The sequence below is a fragment of the Chiloscyllium punctatum genome, chromosome 15, assembly GCF_047496795.1.
Source record: "Chiloscyllium punctatum isolate Juve2018m chromosome 15, sChiPun1.3, whole genome shotgun sequence".
In the NCBI taxonomy this organism is placed as follows: Eukaryota; Metazoa; Chordata; class Chondrichthyes; order Orectolobiformes; family Hemiscylliidae; genus Chiloscyllium; species Chiloscyllium punctatum.
Window position 1 is genome coordinate 50,770,724 of NC_092753.1, and position 24,213 is coordinate 50,794,936.

At 39.4% G+C, this 24,213-nt stretch overlaps 1 protein-coding gene across 2 annotated transcripts in view; it reads left to right on the plus strand.

The window, feature by feature from the left end:
• Positions 1–24,213, plus strand: part of epha6 (eph receptor A6) — a 695,995-nt gene that overhangs the window by 592,865 nt on the left and 78,917 nt on the right. For both annotated transcript variants that reach the window (XM_072585079.1, XM_072585081.1), the window contains 2 exons: positions 10,144–10,214; positions 17,122–17,247. In XM_072585079.1, coding sequence (XP_072441180.1) covers positions 10,144–10,214; positions 17,122–17,247 — 197 coding nt within the window. The remainder of the gene's footprint in view (positions 1–10,143; positions 10,215–17,121; positions 17,248–24,213) is intronic.

Below are 24,213 nucleotides of genomic sequence, written 5' to 3' on the forward strand. Positions count from 1 at the left end.
TTCAGGCCTTAAGTTCCAAACAGTGAAAAATGTTTTCTTCAAAATGTCTCTTAACATTCTATCTCGTGTCTAAAATCCTAGTTATTTACCCTTCCCTGAATGGAAAAAAATCCCTTCTTATGCACCCTATCCATGCGTCTCATATACTCCTCCATCAGATGCTCTCTCAACAGAGCCTGCATAATAAAGGCAGATATAATAAAGGAAAACAGCAAGGAATTTTAAAATAAGTTGTATAAAGAGCAAAGAAAAATTGTCCAGGGAAAGAGTAGGATCCATTATTAGGACCCTCCATGAATTGAACAAATAAATATTCATGGAGGGTCCTAATAATGGGTCCTACTCTTTCCCTGGACAATTTTTCTTTGCTCTTTATATAGCCTCTAGGTGGAGGACTGTGAAATATTAGAATAAATAAACATAGACAGAAGAGGAAGTACAGACTTAAAAGTGGATAAATTCGCATGTGATATAACCAAGGCTGTTGAGAGGGAGAGGATATCAGGGGCCTTAATAGTTATTTTCAAATCCTCGCTGGTCACTTGTGAGGATTGGAGGAAAGTTATGTTGTCCCATTGCTAAAAAAAGGTAAGAGATAAACTGACTGATCTGTGATTTCCTGATCCAACTTTGGTGGTGAGGAAATTATTAAAAGGAATTCTCAGGAACAGAATATATCTGCATTTATATATTGGGGATAATCGGCATGGATTTGCTAAAGCAATGTTTTGTTTGACAAATTTGATCAAGGTTTTTTGAGGAAATACCAGGAATACTGATGAGGATAATGCATTTGATGTTATCTGCATGGACTTAGCAAGACTTTTGATCAGGTCACTCATGCCTGACTGGTCAAGGATGTAAGAACTCATAGAAGTCAAGATAAAGTGACATGTTGGAGCCAAAAGTAAAAGACTGGAAGCAGAGGTCACTGCGACTAGAAGTCTGATTCTGGTGGGCTTCTGCAAGGCTTGTTTCTGGAAGCCTTGCTGTTTGTGATGTACATTACTGATTTGAACTTATATGTAGGCTGTACAATCAAGTTGTTTATAGATGAAACAAAAATAATAGGGTAACAAATAGAGAGGAGGATAGTCATAAATTATCAGGAAGATATCGATGGACTGATCAGGTGGGAACAGCAGTGGCAAATGGAACTCAAATGGAAAAATATGAAGTTATAGAGTTATAAAGACGTACAATGTGGAAACTGACCCTTCAGTCCAAAACATCCATGCTGACCAGATATCTGCATTATTCTAGTCCCATTTGCCAGCATTTGGCCCATATCCCTCTAAATCCTTTCTATTCATATGCCCATTCAGATGCCTTTTAAATGTTATAATTGTACCAGCGTCCACCACTTCCTCTGGCAACTCATTCCATACACTCACAACCCTCTGCATGAAAAAGTTGCCCCTTAGGTCCCTTTTATATCTTTCCCCTCTCACCCTAAACCTATACCCTTTAGTTCTGGACTTCCCACCCCAGGGAAAAGACCTTGTATATTTACCCTCCCCATGTCCCTCATGATTTTATAAACCTCCATAAGGTCACCTCTCAGCTTCCAACACTCCAGGGAAAATAGCCCCAGCCTATTTCAGCCTCTCCCTATAGCCCAATAACGTACATCCAACAGCATGTTTGCCAAATTTGGTTTTACTTCTATCCATATAGCCTCTTGCTGATTCTTTCAGGATATCATCCCTCCTCACTACTATAATTGATACCTTCATCAATACTGTGACCCCCACGCTGCTCCTACTTCTGTCCTTCTCTCTCTTATCTAAGTACCCTATAACCAGGAAAGTTTTGCTGCCAATCCTGATGATCTTTCAGCCAAGTTTCCATCACACACTCCCATGTATATCTATGCTCTCAGCCAGCCTGTCTTCTTCATCCGATGCTTACATTAAATATGTTTTAGAGTGTAGAGTCAGACAGCATGGAAACAGACGCTTTAGATTAGATTAGATTAGATTACTTTAGATTAGATTAGATTACTTACAGTGTGGAAACAGGCCCTTCGGCCCAACAAGTCCACACCGCCCCGCCGAAGCATAACCCACCCATACCCCTACATCTACATTTACCCCTTACCTAACACTATGGGCAATTTAGCATGGCCAATTCACCTGGCCTGCACATCTTTGGACTGTGGGAGGAAACCGGAGCACCCGGAGGAAACCCACGCAGACACGGGGAGAACGTGCAAACTCCACACAGTCAGTCGCCTGAGGCGGGAATTGAACCCGGGTCTCAGGCGCTGTGAGGCAGCAGTGCTAACTGTTCTGGGCTGGAGAGGAGTTTGAAGTTGGAGGGGTAGGATCCGGTTGTTGTGGCCCACACAAGCATGAACGAAAGCGAAAAGAGGTTCTGCTGAGGGATTGTGTGCAGCTAAGGGCAAAATAAAAAGCAAGTTCATAAATGTGATAATTTCTGGATTACTACCTGACCCATGTGCAAATTGATATAGCTTAGATAGAATAGAATCCATGCTAACCACAGTCCAACCAGAATCCCAAACCAGTCTTACCTGCCTGAGCTTGGGCCATATCCCTCCAAATATGTCTTCTTCATTTATTTATCCAAGCATCGTCTAAGTTTTATAACTGTACCTGTATCCATCACTTACTTTGGATGTTCCAATTAGGTCTCATTACTTCCTTCTTATTTAAGTTATGTCTTCTCTGCATTCCAGTATCAGTCAGTGGAATTTTAATTTTGAATTCCATCTCAACTTCTCTGCACTACTTGATAGGATTGCATCCCTCTGCCAATCGCATTTAAATCTGCACCTTGCATTAGAAAAACTACCCATCAAGATGTCAGTCCCATTCCTGTTCAGATGTAACCCATCCAACGTGGGCAGATCCCAGGTCCCAGCTTCTTCAGAATTGGTCTCAATGCCTCAGGAATCTAGAGAAGTCTGTCTTGTACCATCTCTTCCGCCACCTATTCATTTGCGGTATCCCATTTTTATATTCATCGCTTTATGGCACCAGGTGTAATGCAGAGATTACTCCCTTTGAAGACCTATTTTTCAATTTCTTACCTAACGCCCCAAAGTCTTGTGCAGAACCTCATTTCTCTTTCTTCCTATGCCATTAGTTCTAAAATAAACCATGACCAAGTATTGCCTATCCAGTGCCAAGGTTCAGAACATCTGTTCTGGGCTGGAGAGGAGTTTGAAGTTGGAGGGGTAGGATCCGGTTGTTGTGGCCCACACAAGCATGAACGAAAGCGAAAAGAGGTTCTGCTGAGGGATTGTGTGCAGCTAAGGGCAAAATAAAAAGCAAGTTCATAAATGTGATAATTTCTGGATTACTACCTGACCCATGTGCAAATTGATATAGCTTAGATAGAATAGAATCCATGCAGTGTGTAAACAGGCCATTTAGCCCAACAAATCCACACTGACCCTCCCAAGACCCATTCCCCTACCCTTTTACCTGTAATCCCAAATTTCCCATGGCCGAGGCACCTAACCTATGCATCACTAAACACTATGGGCAATTTAGCATGGCCAATCCACCTAACCTGCGCATCTTTGGTCAGTGAGAGGAAACCAGAGCACCCAACAGAAACCCACACGGACACAGGGAGAATGTGCAAATTCCACACAGTCGCCCAAGGCTGGAAATGAGCCTGGGTCCCTGGTGCTGTGAGGCAGCACTGCTAACAACTGAGCGACTGTGTTGCCCCTGTGGTAAATAAGATTGGTAGAGGTAAATATGTGGCTCAAAGATTGGTGAAGAAGAAATGGGTTCTGATTCGTAGGACAATGGTACCAATACTGGGGAAACAAAACATTGTATCATTTGGATAAGCTTTATTTGAACAGTGCTGGGGTCAGTGTTGTGGTGAATTATGTAACCAGCGTTACATATAGGCCTTTAAACTAATGAGTTGGGGAGGGGGTTGAAGAGTGGGAAGGATGGAGAAAGTTCAGTTGGAATGAAATTTTTAAAATATCAAAGAAAAAGGAGAGCAGAAGTGCAAAGTAGTGAAGAGGTGAATGATAATCAAGGCGTAAAAAATATATTTGAGTGTGGTGCTGGAAAAGCAGGTCAGGCAGCATCTCCTGCGTGCTACCTTACCTACTGTGCTTTTCCAGCACACACACTCTACTCTGATCTCCAACATCTGCAATCCTCACTTTCTCTTAGTTGAAAAACTTTTCAGAAGACTGCAGCAGAAATTAGAACAAGAGAAGGTAATATTGGTGAAAGCTTAATGATCTTTATCTGAATACATGCAGCATTTGTAGCAAGATAGATGAGTTGAGGGCACAAATAGAAGTAAATGAAGATAACTTAAAGGCAATTACAGAGATATAGTTATATTGTGACCCAAGTCTGGGAACTCAATGTTATTCAATGTTTCAGAAGAATAAGGAAAAGGAAAAAGTAGGTGGTGTAACTTTTGTAATAAGGAAAGATTTCATTACAGTGATGAATAGTGGTATAGGTGCAATCAACCAAAATGTGAAATCAGTTTGGTTGGAAGTAAGGAATATCAAGAGAAAGAAATCACGTGGGAGTCTTTTGTTTTTATTCTCTTGTGGGACATTGGTGTGGCTGGCTGATCAGCATTTATTGTCCGTCCCTAGCTGCCCTTGAGAAGATACTGATGAGCTGCCTTCTTGCTACAACTGAGTGGCTTGCTGGGCCATTTCAGAGGGCAGTTGAGAGTCATCCAAATTGCTGTTGGTCTGGAGTCACAAGTAGACTAGACCAGGTGAGTTCTTTTACCTGAAGGACATTAGTGAAGCAGGTGGGTTTTTCAGATAATCAGCAATGATCTCATGGACATCATTACAGTCTTAATTCCAGACATTCTATTGAATTCAAGATCTCCATCTGCCAAGTGGGATTGTACCCAAGTCCCCAGAACGTTAGCTTAGTTTCTGGATTAATAGCCTACCGATAAAACTACTAGACTATAATTTCCCCAAACAGTTGCCTGACTGAAAGGGAAAGAATATATCTGGGAATGATTGAGGCATGTAAGTAGGGCACTACATTTGTCATGGGTGATTTTAGCCTGCATATTGACTGGTCCAATCAGAGGGACAAGGACAACATGAAAAATGAATTGGTAGAAGGCATCAAGGATTGTTTCTTGGAGCAATACATTGCAGAGCATACCCAAAACAGACTATTTTTGACCGAATATTTTGCAATGAAGTTGGATTGATAAGTGATTTTGTAGTTAAGGATCCTGTTGAGGATAGCAATTCCTTGATTGGCAAGAAATATAAAAACAAACAATGAAAGCTTCTGTGGCGATATTGAAAGAAAGAGAGTAGCTGAAGTAAAGGTTTGGACTCTTCGAGGATGCAACTGCAGAATTAATAGCAGGGCATAGGGAAAGGCAGGTAATTTAAGCCAATATTTTGCATTGTCTTCATGGTGGAGAACACTATAAACATCTGAAAGACAAACAGAAAGCAAGTGTTAATGGGAAGAAAGTAAATTGTAACAGTTTCTATCATGAGGCTCAAAGTATTTGACAAACTATAGGAAATGAAGGTAGATGAGCATCCAGGACCTGATGGTCTGCATCCAAGAGGTTTAAAGGAAATGGCAGCAAAGGTGGTGGAAACATTGGTCAAAATATTTCAGAAGGGTTCCAGCAAATTGTGACATCCCGTTCAAGAAAGGAAGCAGATAGAAATCAAGTTAGCCTAGCATCTATCATTCGGAAAATGCTAGCGTTCATATTAAAGAAGAAACAGCAAACCATTTAGGAAAGGTTAATGTGATCAGAGTCAATATGGTTTTGTGAAGGGAAATTCATGTTTAACAGCTTTGCTAGAGTTATCTAAGGATATGCCATGCAGGGTTAATAAGGGGGAATAGGTAGATGTAGTACATTTGGATTTCCATAAAGCATTCAATAAGGTGCCACACAAAAAAAAGGATATTGCACAAGATAGAAGCTCATAGTATATGGGGTAATGTATTTGCATGGATTGAGGATTAATTAACACATAGAAGAGAGAGAATCAGGATGGATGGATCACTTTAAGTTTGGAAAGATATAACTAGTGGAGTGCCACAAGGATCAGACCTAAAACCGCAACTATTTACTATGCATATTGATGATTTGGTGGAGGGGGCAGAATGTAATGTATCCAAACTAGTTGATCTTACAGAAGAAGGAGGGAGAACATGTGCTGAGTACACAAATAACCTGCAAGGGGATAAAGACAGGTTGAATGAATGGGTAAAAAGAAACTTGGCAGACAGAGTTTGTTGTAGAAAAATGTGAGGTTATGAAGGAAGACTCAAAGCCAGATTATTGTTTAAACGGTGGCAGACTCCAGGAAATGCACAGCACAGAAGGATCTAGGTGTTCTGGCACATGAACACAGATGCAGCAAGTAAAGCAAATAGTTTTTTTGGTGTCTATCACTGGAGGATCAAGTTTAAAAGTAGGGAGGTCATGGCACAACTTTACATGATATTGATAAAACCAAACCTGGACTACAGTGTAGCTTTTGTCTGTATATTTAAAGAAAGGGTGTACTGGCATTAGTGGCAGTTCAAAAAGATTCAAAAGGAAATGGTTGATTTCTGGGATATATTGTCCATCCCGAGCTGCCCATGAGAAGATACTGATAGCTGCCTTCTTGATACAACTGAGTGGCTTGCTCGGCCATTTCAGAGGGCAGTTGACTCATTAATAAATGTCGAAATGGGTTAGGTCTTTATTCACTGGGGTTTAAAAGAATGAGGAGTGATCTTATTGAAGCATCCAAGATTTGAAGGGCGTGACAGGGTAGATGTTGAGGAGATGTTTCCACTAGTAAGGAAATTTCAAGCAAGTGGAAATATTTACAGAGTCACAGGATACTCCTTTAAAATAGAGATGCAAAAACATTTCTTCTGCTAGAGGGTAGCAAATGCCAGAAATATTTTAACCCAGTGAATTGTAGGGTCTAAATCATTGGAAATATTTAAAGAGGAGGGAGGTAGATCTTTGAACTGTCAGGAAATTGAGGACTGATGAGCTGGCATGAAAGAGGAGTTGAGGCCTAGGGTAGATTAACCATGGTCTCTTTGTAAGGCAAGGCAGACTTCAGGTGCTGAACTTTGACCTCCTACCTATACTTTGTAAGCTCTTGTATTCTCATGTTCTTTCCATACAACCTCCACTATAAGGCTTCTCTCAACAAGACTTCCCAACCTGATCTCTGATTAGTATCATTTAAATTCAAACATATTTCTGGCAGAAAAGCAAAGATCCTTACCATAAGAATCTTGCCTACGTTGTGTGACCAGTGATTCATGAAATACAGAAATACAATTCACCAATGTAAGTATCATGATATTCAGAACACCCTGCATTGAGATTAAGAAGGATGAACAAGATCAGAAATATATGCAAGGTTAGCTTGTAAATTCTAGTGAGCACATATCACCAAAAGCAGAAAAGTGTTGTAACTATATTATCAGTGTCAATACAGCTGAAAGAAATCTTCACTTGATGAAGTATTTGAAAATCATTAAGTCACCAGAGCTAAATATTAAACATCCTATAGTTTTTCCATGAATTTAAAACTCTGAAATTCTGCCTGATTGATTGTTAATTTTGCAATTGAAATTAAATCCCAAAAAAAGACCATGTAACCCATGAAATCCACATTCACTCTTTGCTAGACTAAACAAAACTAATGATGCTACTCTGCTCTTTTGTTCTTTAGCATCAAATATTTATCATTTCCCTTGCTTTGTTTCAAATGTAATCCTCCAAGGACTCATTCTCCACAGAGGTGTATTTTGTTATATTTTCGGAATTTGATATTCAGTATGAATGCAGCTGGTGAAACATATTTCCCAAAGTAATCATGTTCCTGTTTACTTCTGCAACATATTGCACATATGTTCATTTCAAGATCAAATGCCATGTGGGCTCTGACTAAAATGAATCATTGCTAATTAATTTAGAACTAGGTCATGTTGCCTATAAATTACAGAAGAACTAATGTATGTTTAACAGTATCCATCTGAGCTTGTCATTTGTCTTGTGTTGGGCTGAATAGCCTGATTTTTCCACTGGGTTTATCAAACATTAAGCAAGTATCAAAAGGTTAATTTCAAGTTCAGCCTAAAACATGCACTGATTCAGTGGAGCGTGTTTTCTGCCTGCTCATTCGTACCCAATGAGGCTGCAGCCATTTGAGATCTGTGCCATATTTGTATGCCTTAACAGATACTCATCATTTCTGGGAAGATAAGAAATCCACCAATTCCCACATAGATTCAACCACCAAATTGGAGGAGAGTTATTTGAAAAGAGGGGGAGATTTAACTTTGCCAGAGATTTTTTAGAAATCTTTTAACTGTAGAAAACTTGTAAAGTGTGTGCATCCCCGAGAAATTGTCCCATAACCATCTAAGGCAGAGCTGCATGAAGCCTCAGCTCCATTGTACAGGACAGGTCCAGGCAGCCATTTAGATGTTGCACCATATATTGGGCTGCAGTCAAAATGCATCTGTGCAGTGTAGTGGGGATTTGCAACAATGGCTGTTGGGAGGACACATTCCATGCAATACACTTAGCATCTATGGAGAGAAATAAAAGTTAACTTTTTGGATCCAGGTAACCTTCTTCAGAATATGGTATCTGAGTTTCAGTGCCAGTGTGATGTCAGATATGTGGGCTATGTGTCCCAAAAACTGGTGAATCATAACAAGCAGCATGTCTTTTCAACTGTTCACAACAAACAAGGTACTGACCATACCCAAAAGCCCATGTTTGCAAAACCTGAAACACCATGTATAACATTAGACATATTTCAGCAGTTGGACAATATTTGCTTGTTAATCCTGAATGTGTGCGGAATTATGCTGACAGCTGATTTAGGGTTGAGAGTCTAGCTATCAGTCAGTCATATTCACTCTGAAGTGGGGAGTATTCTTTCATACTGATGACTTTGCCTTGCAGATAGTGGACAGATGTTGGGGAGTCAGAAGATGAGTTACTGACTTGCTCTTGTAGCCACAGTTCTTATATGTCTGGTCAAGTTCAGTTTCTGTTCTCCCAATACTTTACTAATGAGGAATTCAATGCTATCAGTGCCATTGGATGTCAAAGACTGATAATCAGATTCTCTCCTGTTTGAGTTGAACATTACCTGGCATCATTAATAATTGGTTGTTTTGACTTCTCTCTCTCCTCAATTTAGGATGGCACTGGAATGTCACAGATCTATGTCTGCCATACATCAGTTTATAAAAACTGCAACAGAAGTTTCTATGATTGAAAATCTGCACTGGCAACTGGCAATGGTCAACTCACTTTTCTTATGTATCTATTGACAAGTACTTCACAATCAAATAACAGCAAAGCCAAAAGCACTGGGATAATTTTGACATATAGAGAAAATGAGGACTGCACATGCTGGAGATCAGACTTGAGAGTGTGGTGCTGGCAAAGCACAGTAGGTCAGGCAGCATCCGAGGAGCAGGAGAATCAACATTTCTGGCATAAACCCTTCATCAGGAATGGCTGAGGACTAAACCATTCCTGATGAAGGGCTTATGCCTGAAACATCAATTCACTTACTCCTTGGATGCTGCCTGACCTGCTGTGCTTTTGCAGCACCACATTCTCGACCCTATTTCTGACATATGATGTACCTTTAAATAGAGAGAAAGTTGAAACCATCCATAAATAGCACAATATCCATTAACATGGAGATAGCAAAGTCTGATGAATTGGTAATTATATAACTATTATCTTGATGTTGTTCCTCAATTAGATGATAGCAACCAACATCCACAATAAACAAAGGCCTGTTTCTTGAGATAATGCCACTTTGCTACAAGTAATCTATATTGTAGATTTGTGTCTCTTGTGCTGCATGCTAGACTTTATTAAACACCATCAGTCACTTCTGTTTGCTTTTGTATTCATCTGTAGTATTTCTAGTGAAAGAGCCTTTCACACAGCAAGCAATCTATCCTATTACATTCACAGATCACCATGATACTGTTGTCCTCCAGACATTTCTAACATGCTTCTTCAATTTCTGAGCTGCTTTGATAACTATTGAAGTTGATATGTATTCTCCAAAGTTTGAAGATTGCTTGGTGTATATTTCACGGCTTTCATTCTCCTGTCTTTGTAAAGGTGCCGTTGGTATATTAAAGCAAAAATGAAATCTGAAGAAAAGAGGAGAACACATTTCCAAAATGGACATAGTAAGTAGAATCTAACCAAGGCTGACTAAATTGTGGTAAAATGGGATAGAGTCTGACTTCTCAAGTGCTGTTAATTCATTCTTATGTCAAATTACTTGCTGCACGATTTAGTTGAATGTTTTCCAGGAAATGAAATTTGCATGCAGCAGAATAATTGGCAAAGCTTATCCTATTTAGTGGTCAGCAATAAAACTAGGGCATTATAACTGAACTCAAAGAAAACTTCCCTGGGAGATCTAGTGAGGTTGCAAGAATTTCTAACTTTCTCAACAAATAATTGCTAATCTGTTAAAGCTGAATTTTCTAATCTATAGATTACAGGGCTGAGGGACAGAGAAAATAGGTGATATTTGCATTGGGATGACTTCCGAATGTTTTCCTGCTGTTTCTCACGCATGAGATGATTGAGTCACGGAAATGACCAGCCAGTTAATAGAGTTGTACAGCATCGAAACAAACTCTTCAGTCCAACCAGTCCATGCTGACCATAATTCCAAACTAAGGTAGCCCTTGCACTTAGCCCTTATTTCTCCAAACATTTCTAAGTGATACTTACCAAAGTGTCTTTTAAACATTGCAACTGTACCCCCATCCATCACTTCCTTTGAAAGTTCATTCCTCTCGCCTTACAAATTAAGTTGATTATGAACCCAGTTGGATCAGATTTCTCATGAGTGCTGATGCTTTGCTGCTGGCAGAATGAGTCCTCAGCTACATCTGGACTATGACAATGGAGGTGACAGGCTGGAGGACATCCCCAAAGAGTGTGCCTGGCCAGGAAAGGCTATACATGTAGCTCAAAGTGGTGTCTCCAGAGTGATGTCCCCTTTGCTGCAAGGTGCCTATTAGCTTGAACCCTTAGAATTTGTCATTTGAATGTACACCTCCAAGGCTACCTCCATGTTGAGGCACTATCTCAATCCCTGACCCACTTCAGCCATGCCATCCTTTCCCTGTTAGGCATCAACATCTCCAGAGCTGCTGTGGCTCTGATTGGATGGACTGTATCAGGAGTTTGTCCCCAACTTTAATAGGGTGATGATCATAGAGTCATAGAGAAGAACAGCACAGAAACAGACCCTTCGGTCCAACTCGTCCATGCTGACCAGATATCCTAACCTAGACTAATCCCATTTGCCAGCACTTAGCCCATATCCCTCTCACCCCTTCCTATTCATATGCCCATCCCGATGCCTTTTAAATGCCACAATTGTACCAGTCTCCACCACTTCCTCTAGCAGCTCATTCCACATGCCCACCACCCTCTGCATGACAAAGTTGCCCCTTAGGTCCCTTTTATATCTTTCTCCTCTCACCCTAAACCTATGCCCTCTAGTTTTGGATTTCCCCACCCCAGGAAAAAGACTTTGTCTATTTACCCTATCCATGTCCCTCATGATTTTATGAACCTCTATAAGATCACCCCCCAGCCTCCAAAACTCCAGGGAAAACAGCCCCAGCCTATTCATCCTCTCCACTCAAAACCTCCAACCGTGACAACATCCTTGTAAATGAAGGATGCCACGTCAAGGATGATTGTATTGTTAGGAACTGAAAGCTAGGAGAAAATCCAGTTCATGGTTCAATGTCGATGCCTAGCATGCAGCTCCAGCGATGTCACCAAGTGGTCTGAGCAACCAATCATATTAAAGAATTCTCACAAACAGCCATGAAGTATAGAAAATCTTAATAATTTCATACTATTTTTCTAAAAAACAGACAGTTTAACTACAAAGGTGGGAAAACTTTTAGAAATGATAATAAAAAAAGTAACAGTCATTTGGACAAATGTGGAGTAAGGAAAGTCAGCAAAGATTCACAAAATTGTTACAGGAATGAGGGTCTTGGATTTTCTGAATAAACTAAAGTAACTTAGGTTGTTCTTAGAGAAAGGAAGCTGGGACGTAGATTTGATAGAAGTGTTGCCAGTGGTGGAAATTTGCTGAATTGTTCTTGCAGAAAGACAGTATGGACTCGTACTAGGAGAAATTCTCTCCTTCTGGGCTGTAACATCCAAAGATTCTCTCTGTAATGATGGATAACAACCCCTCATGGACAATAATGTGCAAGTGTGAGGAAAGGTGAGGAGGCAGGCCAACCTCAGCAGTGCAAAGATTGAACGTCCTAACCAGGGCGAATTAATCAACCTTGCCCTCCATCACCACCCGACCTCTCATTGAAAGAGAAACACAGAATCAATGGATAGGATTTTCACGGGCATTGGTGAGAATGTAGGTGTACAATAGAGTGACATCAATAGTAATGGAATTTTCAACATAGAAAGCAAAAAATCTCTTTCTCCTACTAAGTGTTCAATGATAGGATGAAAATCTTGCCAGTGAGTAGTGGAAGGCCTATTTGCATGGATCAGCCTGTAATTATTACCAAAGCTCACCTCATGAAAACGCAGTTTTTCATTTTCCCACCCATCAGATATACAAAAAACAGCAACAATTCCCCATTCTCCCAACCATCAGGTAAAAACTAGACAGCGACAATTCCTCATTCCTTCCCCCTCACCCCAGAATCTTTGGCTCCAATCTCTGTACTTCAGCTCAATTCTAATACCACTTAAGTCAGCATTCTCCCAGTTAAATGTTTGTATTCTAGATTATTTATTGTCCATTTTCATCATCATCCTAAAACCATCTGACACCACGATCAGTTTCCTAAAGTTTCACCTTGACACTTCATCTACTTGGGTCACCTCATTCCCAAAAAATAGTCAAGCATTGTCTCTTTTCTCAAGGGACTGGTCACATACAGCGAACAAACTTTTTCTAAATGGACCTAGGAATTTGTCCTCTCTTCTGTGCCTTTTAAGTGACCTGTCTGCAATCTGAGCAATCACTTGAAAGAAGACCATAGTCTGTCACTTAATCCACAATAGTCTAGAACAATGGCTACCAATGATCATGAAAGTCAGTGTTAGTATTACATCATCAGATACAGTGGGACATATTAAGGTTGTGAGATATGAATAAACAGTTTGCTACTGGTGTTCGCATGACAATGTTGAAATACTTTGCCTTCAAGCTTATTTTGTCTCAGAACTTTTTTTGCAAGTCCATTAATTCATACTACAGTGATGGGACAGGTTGTTTGACTTTCCTTTTTACAAAAAAGTCGGTATTTTTATATTAATTACATTAAAGACTAAAGCTGCTGAAGAAGGGATTATTTCATGTCTTATTTACTGAGGTGTCTTGTCAAGCTAAAATATTGTATAAAGTTATAAATAATTGAAATAATTGTTCAGATGGATGAAAAGATAGATTAGAATTTCTTGCAGGTAGCATCTGGAGCCAGCGTGGTTGGACTTCTGTCAGTATAGGGAAGGAAGACTAGTAGGTTTTTCATTTTCTACCTCCTACTGGTAATCAGTTATACTAGTTTAATAATAATGCTACTACATATGCTTGGGAGAAAGCCTCAATCCAAAAGGTGTTGATAAGAAGAACAAAAGCAAAACAGCTTACTTCATTATTGCTTTTCATTTGTTTATTTCAAGTTTTAATGCTATTGTCACAACTGGAACTCAAACAAGATCAGTTTTAAGCTATTTCATTCTCTTGCAGTTAGTATTTCCCATTCGTTATGCAGCTTTAATATCAGCAGTCTCAGTCCCCAGTGTTTGTGTACTACTCATCTACATACATCACACCCATTAAAAAGGCAAAGTTAAAAATCACACAACATCAGGTTATAGTCCAACAGGTTTAATTGGAAGCACACTAGCTTTCGGACGACGCTCCTTCATCAGGTGATTGTGGAGGGCTCAATCGTAACACAGAATTTATAGCAAAAATTTGCAGTGTGATGTAACTGAAATTATACATTGAAGAATTGATTGTCTGTTAAGCCTTTCATCTGTTAGAATACAGTGATGGTTTCACTTCTTTCATGTGTAAATCACAAAACCCTTTTTTGTTAAGTTGCATTCTCGGGTTAGCTGTTAACAATGGTGATAGCTAGACAATATGTTGAAGGTGTTAGCCATCAAACTCACCGTGGACTATTCTCGACTGTCTGTCTCATTCTTGGACACGTGCGTCTCCATCAAGGATGGACACCTCAGCACCAAACTCTACCGCAAACCCACAGACAACCTCACAGTGCTACACTTCTCCAGCTTCCACTTAAAGCATATTAAAACAGTCATTCCCTATGGACAAGCCCTATGTATACACTGGATCTGCTCAGATGAGGAGGAACGTGACGGACACCTGGAAGTACTCAAGGATGCCCTCACAAGAATGGGGTACGATGCTCAACTCATCGACCACCAGTTCAGACGTGCCACAGCAAGGAACTGTAATGACCTCCTCAGGAGACAGGCATGGGCTGCAACCAACAGTGTACCCTTCGTTGTTCAGTACTTCCCAGGGGCTGAAAATTTACGCCATGTTCTTCGTGACCTGTCACACATTATCAATGAGGATGAGCACCTCACCAAGACCTTCCCCACACCTCCACTACTTGCCTTTAAACAACCGCCAAACCTCAAGCAGATCATTGTTCGCAGCAAACTGCCCGGCTCTCAGGACAACTCTATACAACCCTGTCACTGTGGACACTGCAAGACGTGTCAGATTGTGGACATAGATACCACTATTACGCGTGGGAACACCTCCCACCTTGTACATGGCAGGTACTCATGTGACTCAGCCAACATTGTCTATCTTATACGTTGCAGGTAAGGATGCCCTGAGGCATGGTACATTGGGGAAACCGATCAAAGGCTATGACAACAGATGAATGGGCACCGCACAACAATCAACAGACGAGAGGGTTCCCTCCCAGTTGGGGAACACTTCAGTGGTCCAGGACATTCAGCCTTGGACCTTCACGTGACCATCCTCCAAGGTGGACTTCGGGACAGGCAGCAGAGGAAAGTGGCCGAGCAAAGGCTGATAGCTAAGTTCGGTACCCACAGGGAGGGCCTCAACTGGGACCTTGGGTTCATGTCACATTACAGGGTGATCACCATTGCACTACACACACACACAGATATTCCTACACACACACACACAGATATTCCTACACAAATACACAGACGCACACACACACTCCCACACCTGCACCCCCTCACAGACTTAAGACTCTCTGCACTCACTACACACACACACACTTTCTCACACTCATAACCTCCACCCCAGACAGACAGACAAAGACCCACATGCGCATATATATTTTGTGGAGTGAATTTTTTTGTACTTGCAGTTACATTGCACTTTGCTCAAAAACCACATACATTCATGTAGAACTCTGAGCTCAAAAACTGCATGAATTTATATAAAACTCTGTTATCTCACCTTTTAGAGTGGAATCAATCTAAACATCAGGTCATAGACAGAGAACACAGGGGGCTAACACCTTCAACATATTGTCTAGCTATCACCATTGTTAACAGCTAACCCGAGAATGCAACTTCTAAAAAAAGGGTTTTGTGATTTACATATGAAAGAAGTGAAACTATCACTGTATTCTAACAGATGAAAGGCTTAACAGACAATCAATTCTTCAATGTATAATTTCAGTTACATCACAATGCAAATTTTTGCTATAAATTCTGTGTTACGATCGAACCCTCCACAATCACCTGATGAAGGAGCGACGCTCCGAAAGCTAGTGTGCTTCCAATTAAACCTGTTGGACTATAACCTGGTGTTGTGTGATTTTTAACTTTGTACACCCCAGTCCAACACCAGCATCTCCGAATCATGATTAAAAAAGCAAAGCAGTTAGAGGTGATTAAGTCATCCAGCTGTCCCAAGAATTGTTCTCTAAGAGGACAAGCATCTCAGTATGTAATTTGAAACTCAGATGTTCTTGTTAAGTTAACACTAGTTCGCATGGAAAAAATGTTTGGTGGGGAGAGAACCTTGCTCACATTGAGAAGTGTTTTGCTATACAACACTTCCCTAATCAAGTGAAAAGTATAAATGAACCACTTCACTGTGTTCACATCATCAACCTTTTTGATTTGGAGCAAAAGTATGATGAATTATTAATTTTGATTGGTGCATTTCCAAAAGAGGGCTGACCCAACACAAAAGCATTCATCATTAGGACTCTGTGCTGGAGGAGTGTTGCATTTAGCACACACATATTTTTACTGAACTGAAATGTACAGTTGACAACTTGTAGCTTTTTACTGAGGTTTCACTGCAAAAATCTTATCTTTTAGCAGTTGTGGCGTTTTTTAAATGAAACCTTTGATGAACAGGCTTGTTAAAATTTCAACAAGTAGCAAACTTTACTAGTATGGATTCTGAATATGGGGGAGAGATTTTCAGGGCTGTCCTGATCATCAGCCTGAAATATAAAATAAATAGCCATTTCTCACTATTTCTGTTGTGCATTCAGATAATCTGCTGCTGTTCCAGTGAGCAACCAAGGGAGCCGTTGCAGCTTACAGCTGCATATGGTTTGCTGCATATTGTTCTGATAGTGGCAGTGGGCATGAGACAAATTAATATCAAAGTGCCGCAGTTGTGTTTCATACTCCTAATAGTAACACTCCATCATTGTACAAGAATCCCGAATGCATCAGGCTAAAAAATATAAAAAGAAAGCAAGGCTGTGGAGTTAATTATATCACAGCAATTACTTCATCATCAGTGATTTCTAATCAGTGAACAACTGCTTCCATTGTAATTTGCAGAATAAATCTGCTGAACCTTCAGCCCCACATGGAGAAGCAGAATCCCATTGCGAAGACTTTTACAGTGCACATTTCCTTTTACCAATTTCTAAGATACTTGTTGGTTCTGTGATTAAATACTTAGAGAAAAGCCAATACCGCATAAATAAAGTCTGCTAGTAAGTTGAAAGAGGATTTCTGCGTCACGCTGGGTCTGTTTCGTTCTCACTAAACGTTAAATTCTATTTCAATTCTTTCCAGTCAGATTTCCAGAGATAAGAACATACATTGATCCTGATACTTATGAAGACCCATCTCAAGCTGTGCATGAATTTGCGAAAGAAATAGATCCCTCCAGAATTCGCATAGAGAGAGTAATTGGAGCAGGTAAAAGTCATAGACAATACCAAAAATCCATCCTGCTGATAATAGAATTGTTTTAGTTTGACTTGTCTCTTAAAAGTTGAAACCTTTTGGGGCATTATTTCTGCAACCAATCCTTCCAAACCATTTTGCTTAGCAGTGATTAGTTTGACCAAGTAAGGTCTTTGAAAGTACATTGTGGGAATAATTGGTTCAAGCCATTAACCTGTTCAGTAAAAATTGTCTTCTCAGCTATTTTAGTGCTTATATTAACCAAGTTTCTACTCAGTATCTGAACCTGTTGGTCCATCGTTTCACTTTTCAATGTCATGTTGTTTTTTGTGGACATTTGATGAGTTTATATCGATTGCCAGGTTTTCCATTTTACAAAAGTGAAACAGTAAGAGACAATGTAACCACTGCTCCTTGATATTCAAGAGTGTTACCATCACAGAATCTGTCACTGTCAATGTCCTGCGGGCTACCATTGTGCAGAAACTGAACTGGACTCACTGTATAAATGCAGTGACTATAAGAGCAGGTCAGAGGCTAGGAATCCTGCAGCGAGTAACTCAGCTCCTGACTCCCCAAAGGTAAAAACAACGACTGCAGATGCTGGAAGCCAGATTCTGGATTAGTGGTGCTGGAAGAGCACAGCAGTTCAGGCAGCATCCAAGGAGCAGTGAAATCGACGTTTCGGGCAAAAGCCCTTTCACCATTTACAAGACACAAGTCAGAAAGGTGATGAAATACTCCTCTCTTGCCTGGGAGAGTGAAGCTCTATCAACATTCAAGAAGCCTAATGCCATCCAGGACAATGCTCCTGCGTGATCGGCACTACATGCACAAATATTCAGTCGCCCCAACCCTGACACTCAGTAGTAGCAATGCGTACCATCTACAAGATGCATTGCGGAAATTCACTCCTAAGATTCTTAGATATCACCTTCCAAACCCACAAAAACTACCATCCAGAAGGACAAGGACAGCAGATACACGGGAACACCACCACCTGCAGATTCCACTCCAAACCTGACTTAATCATGAAATAATTTAGTTTGTAATGATTTTTACAAATTCCCCCCAATTTGTAGACCTGGCCTATTAACTCTTAATGTTTACTTACATGTATGCCATCGGTGAAAGTGTGTATTAAGCTCAAAGTGCAGTAAAGCAGTAGTTGCCCTAATACTTTAAAACTGAAACTGTAACCATTGCTGCCTTAAAATTCTATATCATGTATTCATAAACACAGTCTTACATCTGCTCAGCAAATATGTATGGGATTTCAAGACATTCTCAGTTCAGGGCGAAATTTGCTTTGTTGCTTAATGATCCATTGGTGTGCATTACTAGATCCAATATAGAACACAATGTATAAAATAACTAGTTTTGCAAAATAGACATTAAATTTGATTTGAAACTGCAGTTTATTGGAAGCCATTGATTGTTTACAAAATGCAAGATAAACTATGCAAAGACACATTATGAAATCAGTTTTCTAGAAGCTAGGATGCAGATATGTTTTTTTTTAGAAAGTGTCAACACCAAATGTGAGAATAATTGACGAGCATTATATCTTGTCAAAATTAATCTTTGTTGTTGCAAATTAATTGTCAGTTGGTTAATTCTATTTTAATTTAATAAAATAATGTGTTAATTTATACAGACATTGTAATCGAATCCAATTGAAATCTGAAATACTTTCAAATTAAACATTTCCTAAGGCATATAAATATATGCCAGCTGCAGTCCACAACATCTGCAAATATTTTATCTGACACATTAAATTCTTGGTCCCAAATTTATTGAATGTGGTGGGTATGATGTGCATGAGCCCAAATCTTGAGATAAGCCAGGGAAAGGCTTAGATACCATGCGAACTCAAGGATGAATTCTTCTGTGAAATACTTTTCCCAGGGTCATCAAAGATTCACAGATTTCACACCATGCTGAATTTGTTTTTTGCACCAGGTATGATCATAATTTATTCTGTTAAAATAAAATCTGGATTGGGATTTTATTTTTTGTCACTATCATTTCTGTTTCAGTCTTAACTAGTTGTCACATTTTGAAACTAGAATTATTATTGGTGCAATGATTGTATCAGTATTCGGGGGCATTCATATGAATTCCTCAATTAGCAACTTGAATCAAGTAGCTAAATGTTAAGAGGATGCTCTGGTTTAGTTTTAAGGCTGTCCTCCTTGACTCAACAAAACCCACAAGGAATTGACAGTAGTTTGAATGAGGCAAGTCAGGTACCTCAGCTCCCTCCTGCTATTTAAACAGGCAGAATGGTCTGGGAGACCTTTATTACAAGTGCAGATCAGGTCGAATTACATAGGAGGAAACTATGAGTCAACAGAGATATAACAAGTAAGTTTAGCAAGTTACATTTTAAAATTCTTCACAGGCAAAAGTGACAGAATTGATCCTCCAGAGCGCAGAAGAATGTCCCTTGCTGTTGTTACCACCACAATCTTCCAATCCCTGCCCCTGCCACACCTGCTCCTAGTTACCTCCAGTGTGTCATCAAATCTAAAGGGAGGACCCTGATTTTCATTTTATGACCAAGGACTGCACACTCAAACGCCTTGCTGCTGCCTCCTACCACTGAACCCATCTGCCAGCCAAGAAATGAATCTGGGAAAAAAGGAAAATCTGTGAATCTTTGATGACCCTGGGAAAAGTATTTCACAGAAGAACTCATCCTTGAGTTTGCATGGTATCTAAGCCTCTCCCTGACATATCACAAGCTTTGGCTCATACACACCATACCCACCACATTCAATCAAATTGGGACCAAGAATTTAATGTGTCAGATAAAATATTGGCCAGCTTCAAATGAATGTGTTAAACTACTCCATGTTTTCTCAATCAAAAGCCAGCATAATACCATTACTTTTATGCTTGGTGTTCATTTTATGAATTGTTTGTTTTCATATTTTCATTGCCTGATCACAAATTAGTCAAAAAAATTACAGCACACCACTTCTCCTGCCACTTGAAAAATGATAATAAACTTCATTATGAAATGAATTCCTTTGATAAAGTAGCATTGATGGATGTTTATAATAAGAAATGTTATTGCTGAAAACCATTAGAGGTTTATCATAAATTAATATCTGGACAACATGATTGCACAATATAACATGCTTATTCAATTGTGCAAGATGGACTGGTTGTTTTATGCTTGAAAGAAGGTTTCTTTGAACTTGTTTAAAATAGTCCATGTCTTTATCAATCTTGCCTCATCAAGGCATCTAATAAACCAGCGCCACATACTTCATGCCTCTGGTTATCCTCCCAATATCTACCCGTTATTTCCAAAAACCTCTGACCTGATTGAGATGTCAATTTATGTTCTTGTTCATCCCAGTCATCTTCTGGCATCCTTGTTTGTCAAGAATCTAACTATCTTTATCTTCCAAATATTCAATGAACCTGCTTCCACTGCTCTCTGAGGAAGACATTTCCAAAGACGCTCAAACCTATGAGACAAAAATAAAACTTCTTCATCTCCATCTTAAGTGGGAGGCCTCTTATTTTTAAACAGTCTCCCATCATTACTGACCATCAAGCCTCTGTTTGGCAAGCCTCTCGATCACTGCTGGTTTAAAACTGGCAGCAATGAGTTAGTCTTCCTTCCGTAGACCAAATTGGTGCAGAGTTGGGAAGATTATATGGATTCCAGCCAATGCCCTTCCTCCTGATTAAATACCCATCCAGAAGGAGGGCATGAGATTCTATCCTCTTTGCAGTTTGAGTTGCAGAGTCATACAAGATTTGTCCACAAATGAGAATCTTTGTTTGAGATCTGCAATGGTCTTTTGTCATTTCTTGCCATTTCCATGCTATTCCCAGGTGAAGCTGATTTCTAGGATGACACTTAGCATCTGCTGCAGCCAAAAAAAAGTGCCTCCATTAAGAGGTGCTAGCTGGTTTTAAGTTAGTGCTGTTCAAGCTGGTGTCTCATGATTCTCCACCCCTATTCAAACTTGCAGCCCTCATCGGTGCACTTGAAGTTTGCATGTTGTGTGAACATCAATTGTACAACTCATTCCCTGCACCAAATATTACATTACTAGATTGCTGTCCTACTATTTCACATTTTCCACAGGAATGATAATAGAAGTTGTTGCTCTGGTAAGCAACATATTGGTCAATTGCTTAATTTGCTTAGTGCATGTATGAACTACTACAAGATAACTAATGTTTTTGATAACAACTGGGAGGATCCAGAGGCAAAGAATTTTAGACCACTTTTTGTGATACTGATCTCTCGAGGTGTACAGCTTTTTCAGATAGGGTGAGCAAAGCCATTGAATTGTTGGAGCAGCCTGATCATACTGAATGATGGGACAGGCTCGGTGGACTGAATGGTCTACTCCTATGTTCTTATATTCGTGGCTGTCCTAACTCAGACATGGTTTGTTACATAAAGTTACACAATTCTAACAACTTTGCTGAAGAAGCAAAGCCACTTTATGCTCAGAGAATTAGACTTGTGCTGTCCTGGATCTGTAAGCTCCACTGGCAAGTTATAGTTTTCTGTGAGCATGCCTTCTTCTATTTTATTTCTCTGCATTTGTATCATTCTGTAAATGTTTCCGACCACTGCTTCCCCTCTTACCAGAATGGAATTCCAAAAAGGACGAGATAAAGGTCTAATGAAATTCAAAACATTCTACAATGACTGCCAGCACTTTGAAATTTCTTAGTCGCAAAAAAGAATTATTTAATGTTCGACAATGTAATGCATTCTGAAAGAGTTAATGTTAGAAGCCCCATTAGACTCCACCCAATCTGATGATATTATATCATCTTGGCTGGAGAATTATAGAGCCTGGCTTTAGATCCCACTGGGGTCAGATGTGATATTACTAACTCTGAATAGTCTTAGTAATTAAGTCTGATTAGTCAATGTAACTTGAACCTCTTGCTATCTTGCAATAATAAACTACATCTTGTTGTCAAGTTACTGCCTGTTTTTGTTATGACTCACAGGTGGTTGATACTGTACTGGTGTTAAAAACATAGGCCCTTAGAATTATAATGGAGAGAAGGATTAATGGCAGTACTCTATCCCAACCTCAAGCTACCAATGATTGGTTCCAAAAACATATGACACCTAATGTAAGCAGAATGCCTCTTGTATCTTAGTGGAGCAAATGATCCCTGCAAATAGTAATGTTACTTGAACTGTCCATAATTTGTGGACAATCAAGGAAAGTAAAGGTAGAAGAGATGAAAATGATATTGGGGACTGCAACAATCTGATCTCAACTAAAGTGCTTTAATGAGTTTGCTACCTTTTTCTATTGTGAACTCAGATCATTCATACAGAGGTCTATCCAGAAATTGGAATAAATTGGGATCAAAGCATTGACTTAATGATGTGACTTCTTATATTATTTTCATTGCATTGTTGTCCTCTTTTTAAAAACAATCAGAGAAGCAAGGATAAAAATTGCCTCCTGTTAAATGTTCTTCCATTACCACCAATTAAAGCAATCTGATTGGTGACTTAAGTTTCCTTGAGAAACTAAACATTTCATCCAAATAATATGTTATTTTTGTCAGCTAGAAACTACTTTCAAAGATGCTGGAGATTAGAGTCAAGATTAGAGTCGTGCTGGAAAAGCACAGCTGGTCAGGCAGCATCCGAGGTGCAGCCAAGGGCTTTTTCCTGAAACGTCAATTTTCCTGCTCCTCGGATGCTGCCTGACCAGCTGTGCTTTTCTAACATGACTCTAATCTTGACTCTAATCTCCAGCATCTGCAGTACCCACTTTTGCCTATTTTCAAAGATATGCCAAGTCCAAATACACTTAAGACTCTGCTACTCATCCATCCATGATCAAATTTTTTTTACTAATAGATAACAATCCAGTTGGTGGATTAAACAAATGGTTGTAATAATATCCGTTCTGCAGGGATTCTGTGTGAGACTATTTTCTGAGAGCCTCATTAATCACAAGTAAAAATATTCATTGCACAGTTCAACTCTGAAAACCTCCTGAAGACAACAAAGCTATTTATTGAGTTTTCTTGTAAAATCATAAATGTTTCTTTTAAGAAGTATTTTTTTCCTTGCATGGTAAATCATATTACACAGATCTGACAGCTTTTCAAAACTCAAGTTAAAATTATTAGCTTGGGAGGTACAGAGAGTGACCAAGAACGCATTATTCATTTTCAGATCACTTCTGACTCCCAAGAGCATAGTATATTTTAGTCCTCAATTTGTTTCATTTTGCCCTTGAACTAACCATTATTTTAACCAATCTTGTAAAATTTCAAACTTCTGCTGTGACATTTGTTCAAATCTATAAACCTAGCTTTATTCTACCCAGTAGCTGTCTTTATTTTAATCACTGGATAGCAGCAAATCTATTTTTTTTTCACACATTGCATTCCTAATCTATCACACCTAACACTTGAGAAATATCAGAAAAGAGAGATTAGGGCACAGTTAATCTTCGTGTGGCCATATAACCCCGAAGGTGAGGCATGCACTTCTGCAATTCATTCCCATTCTTTTTACTAATCAATATTATATCCTTTTTTTCTTGAAAGGGGATTTTATTTTCAGAATTGTCAAGCAAAAGATTGCTGGTGCTAAAGAAATTATTTTTCCTTTTGAACATTTATTGGCAATATTAAATGCCTTCATTTGATAAAAGGTCACCAATCTGATATTTTAACAGTTTCTCTTTGTGGATGCTGCTTGTTCCTCTGAGTTTTTCCATGTTTTACTGTTCTTGTTCCGGATGAAGATATGAGCAGGTGCAGCATCAATTGTTGTCTCCCAAGCCAAATGCCATAATCCCATAAAGGCATCACATACAAAAGAGAGATCAATGTTTCCACCTGTTGTATCAGCTACCTTCATGGTCTTAAGTTTTCCAAATTGGTCCTCCATTTAGTGTTTATATCCCAAATGCACGAAGAACATGGTTCAAACTTTCTCACTATATCTAGTGT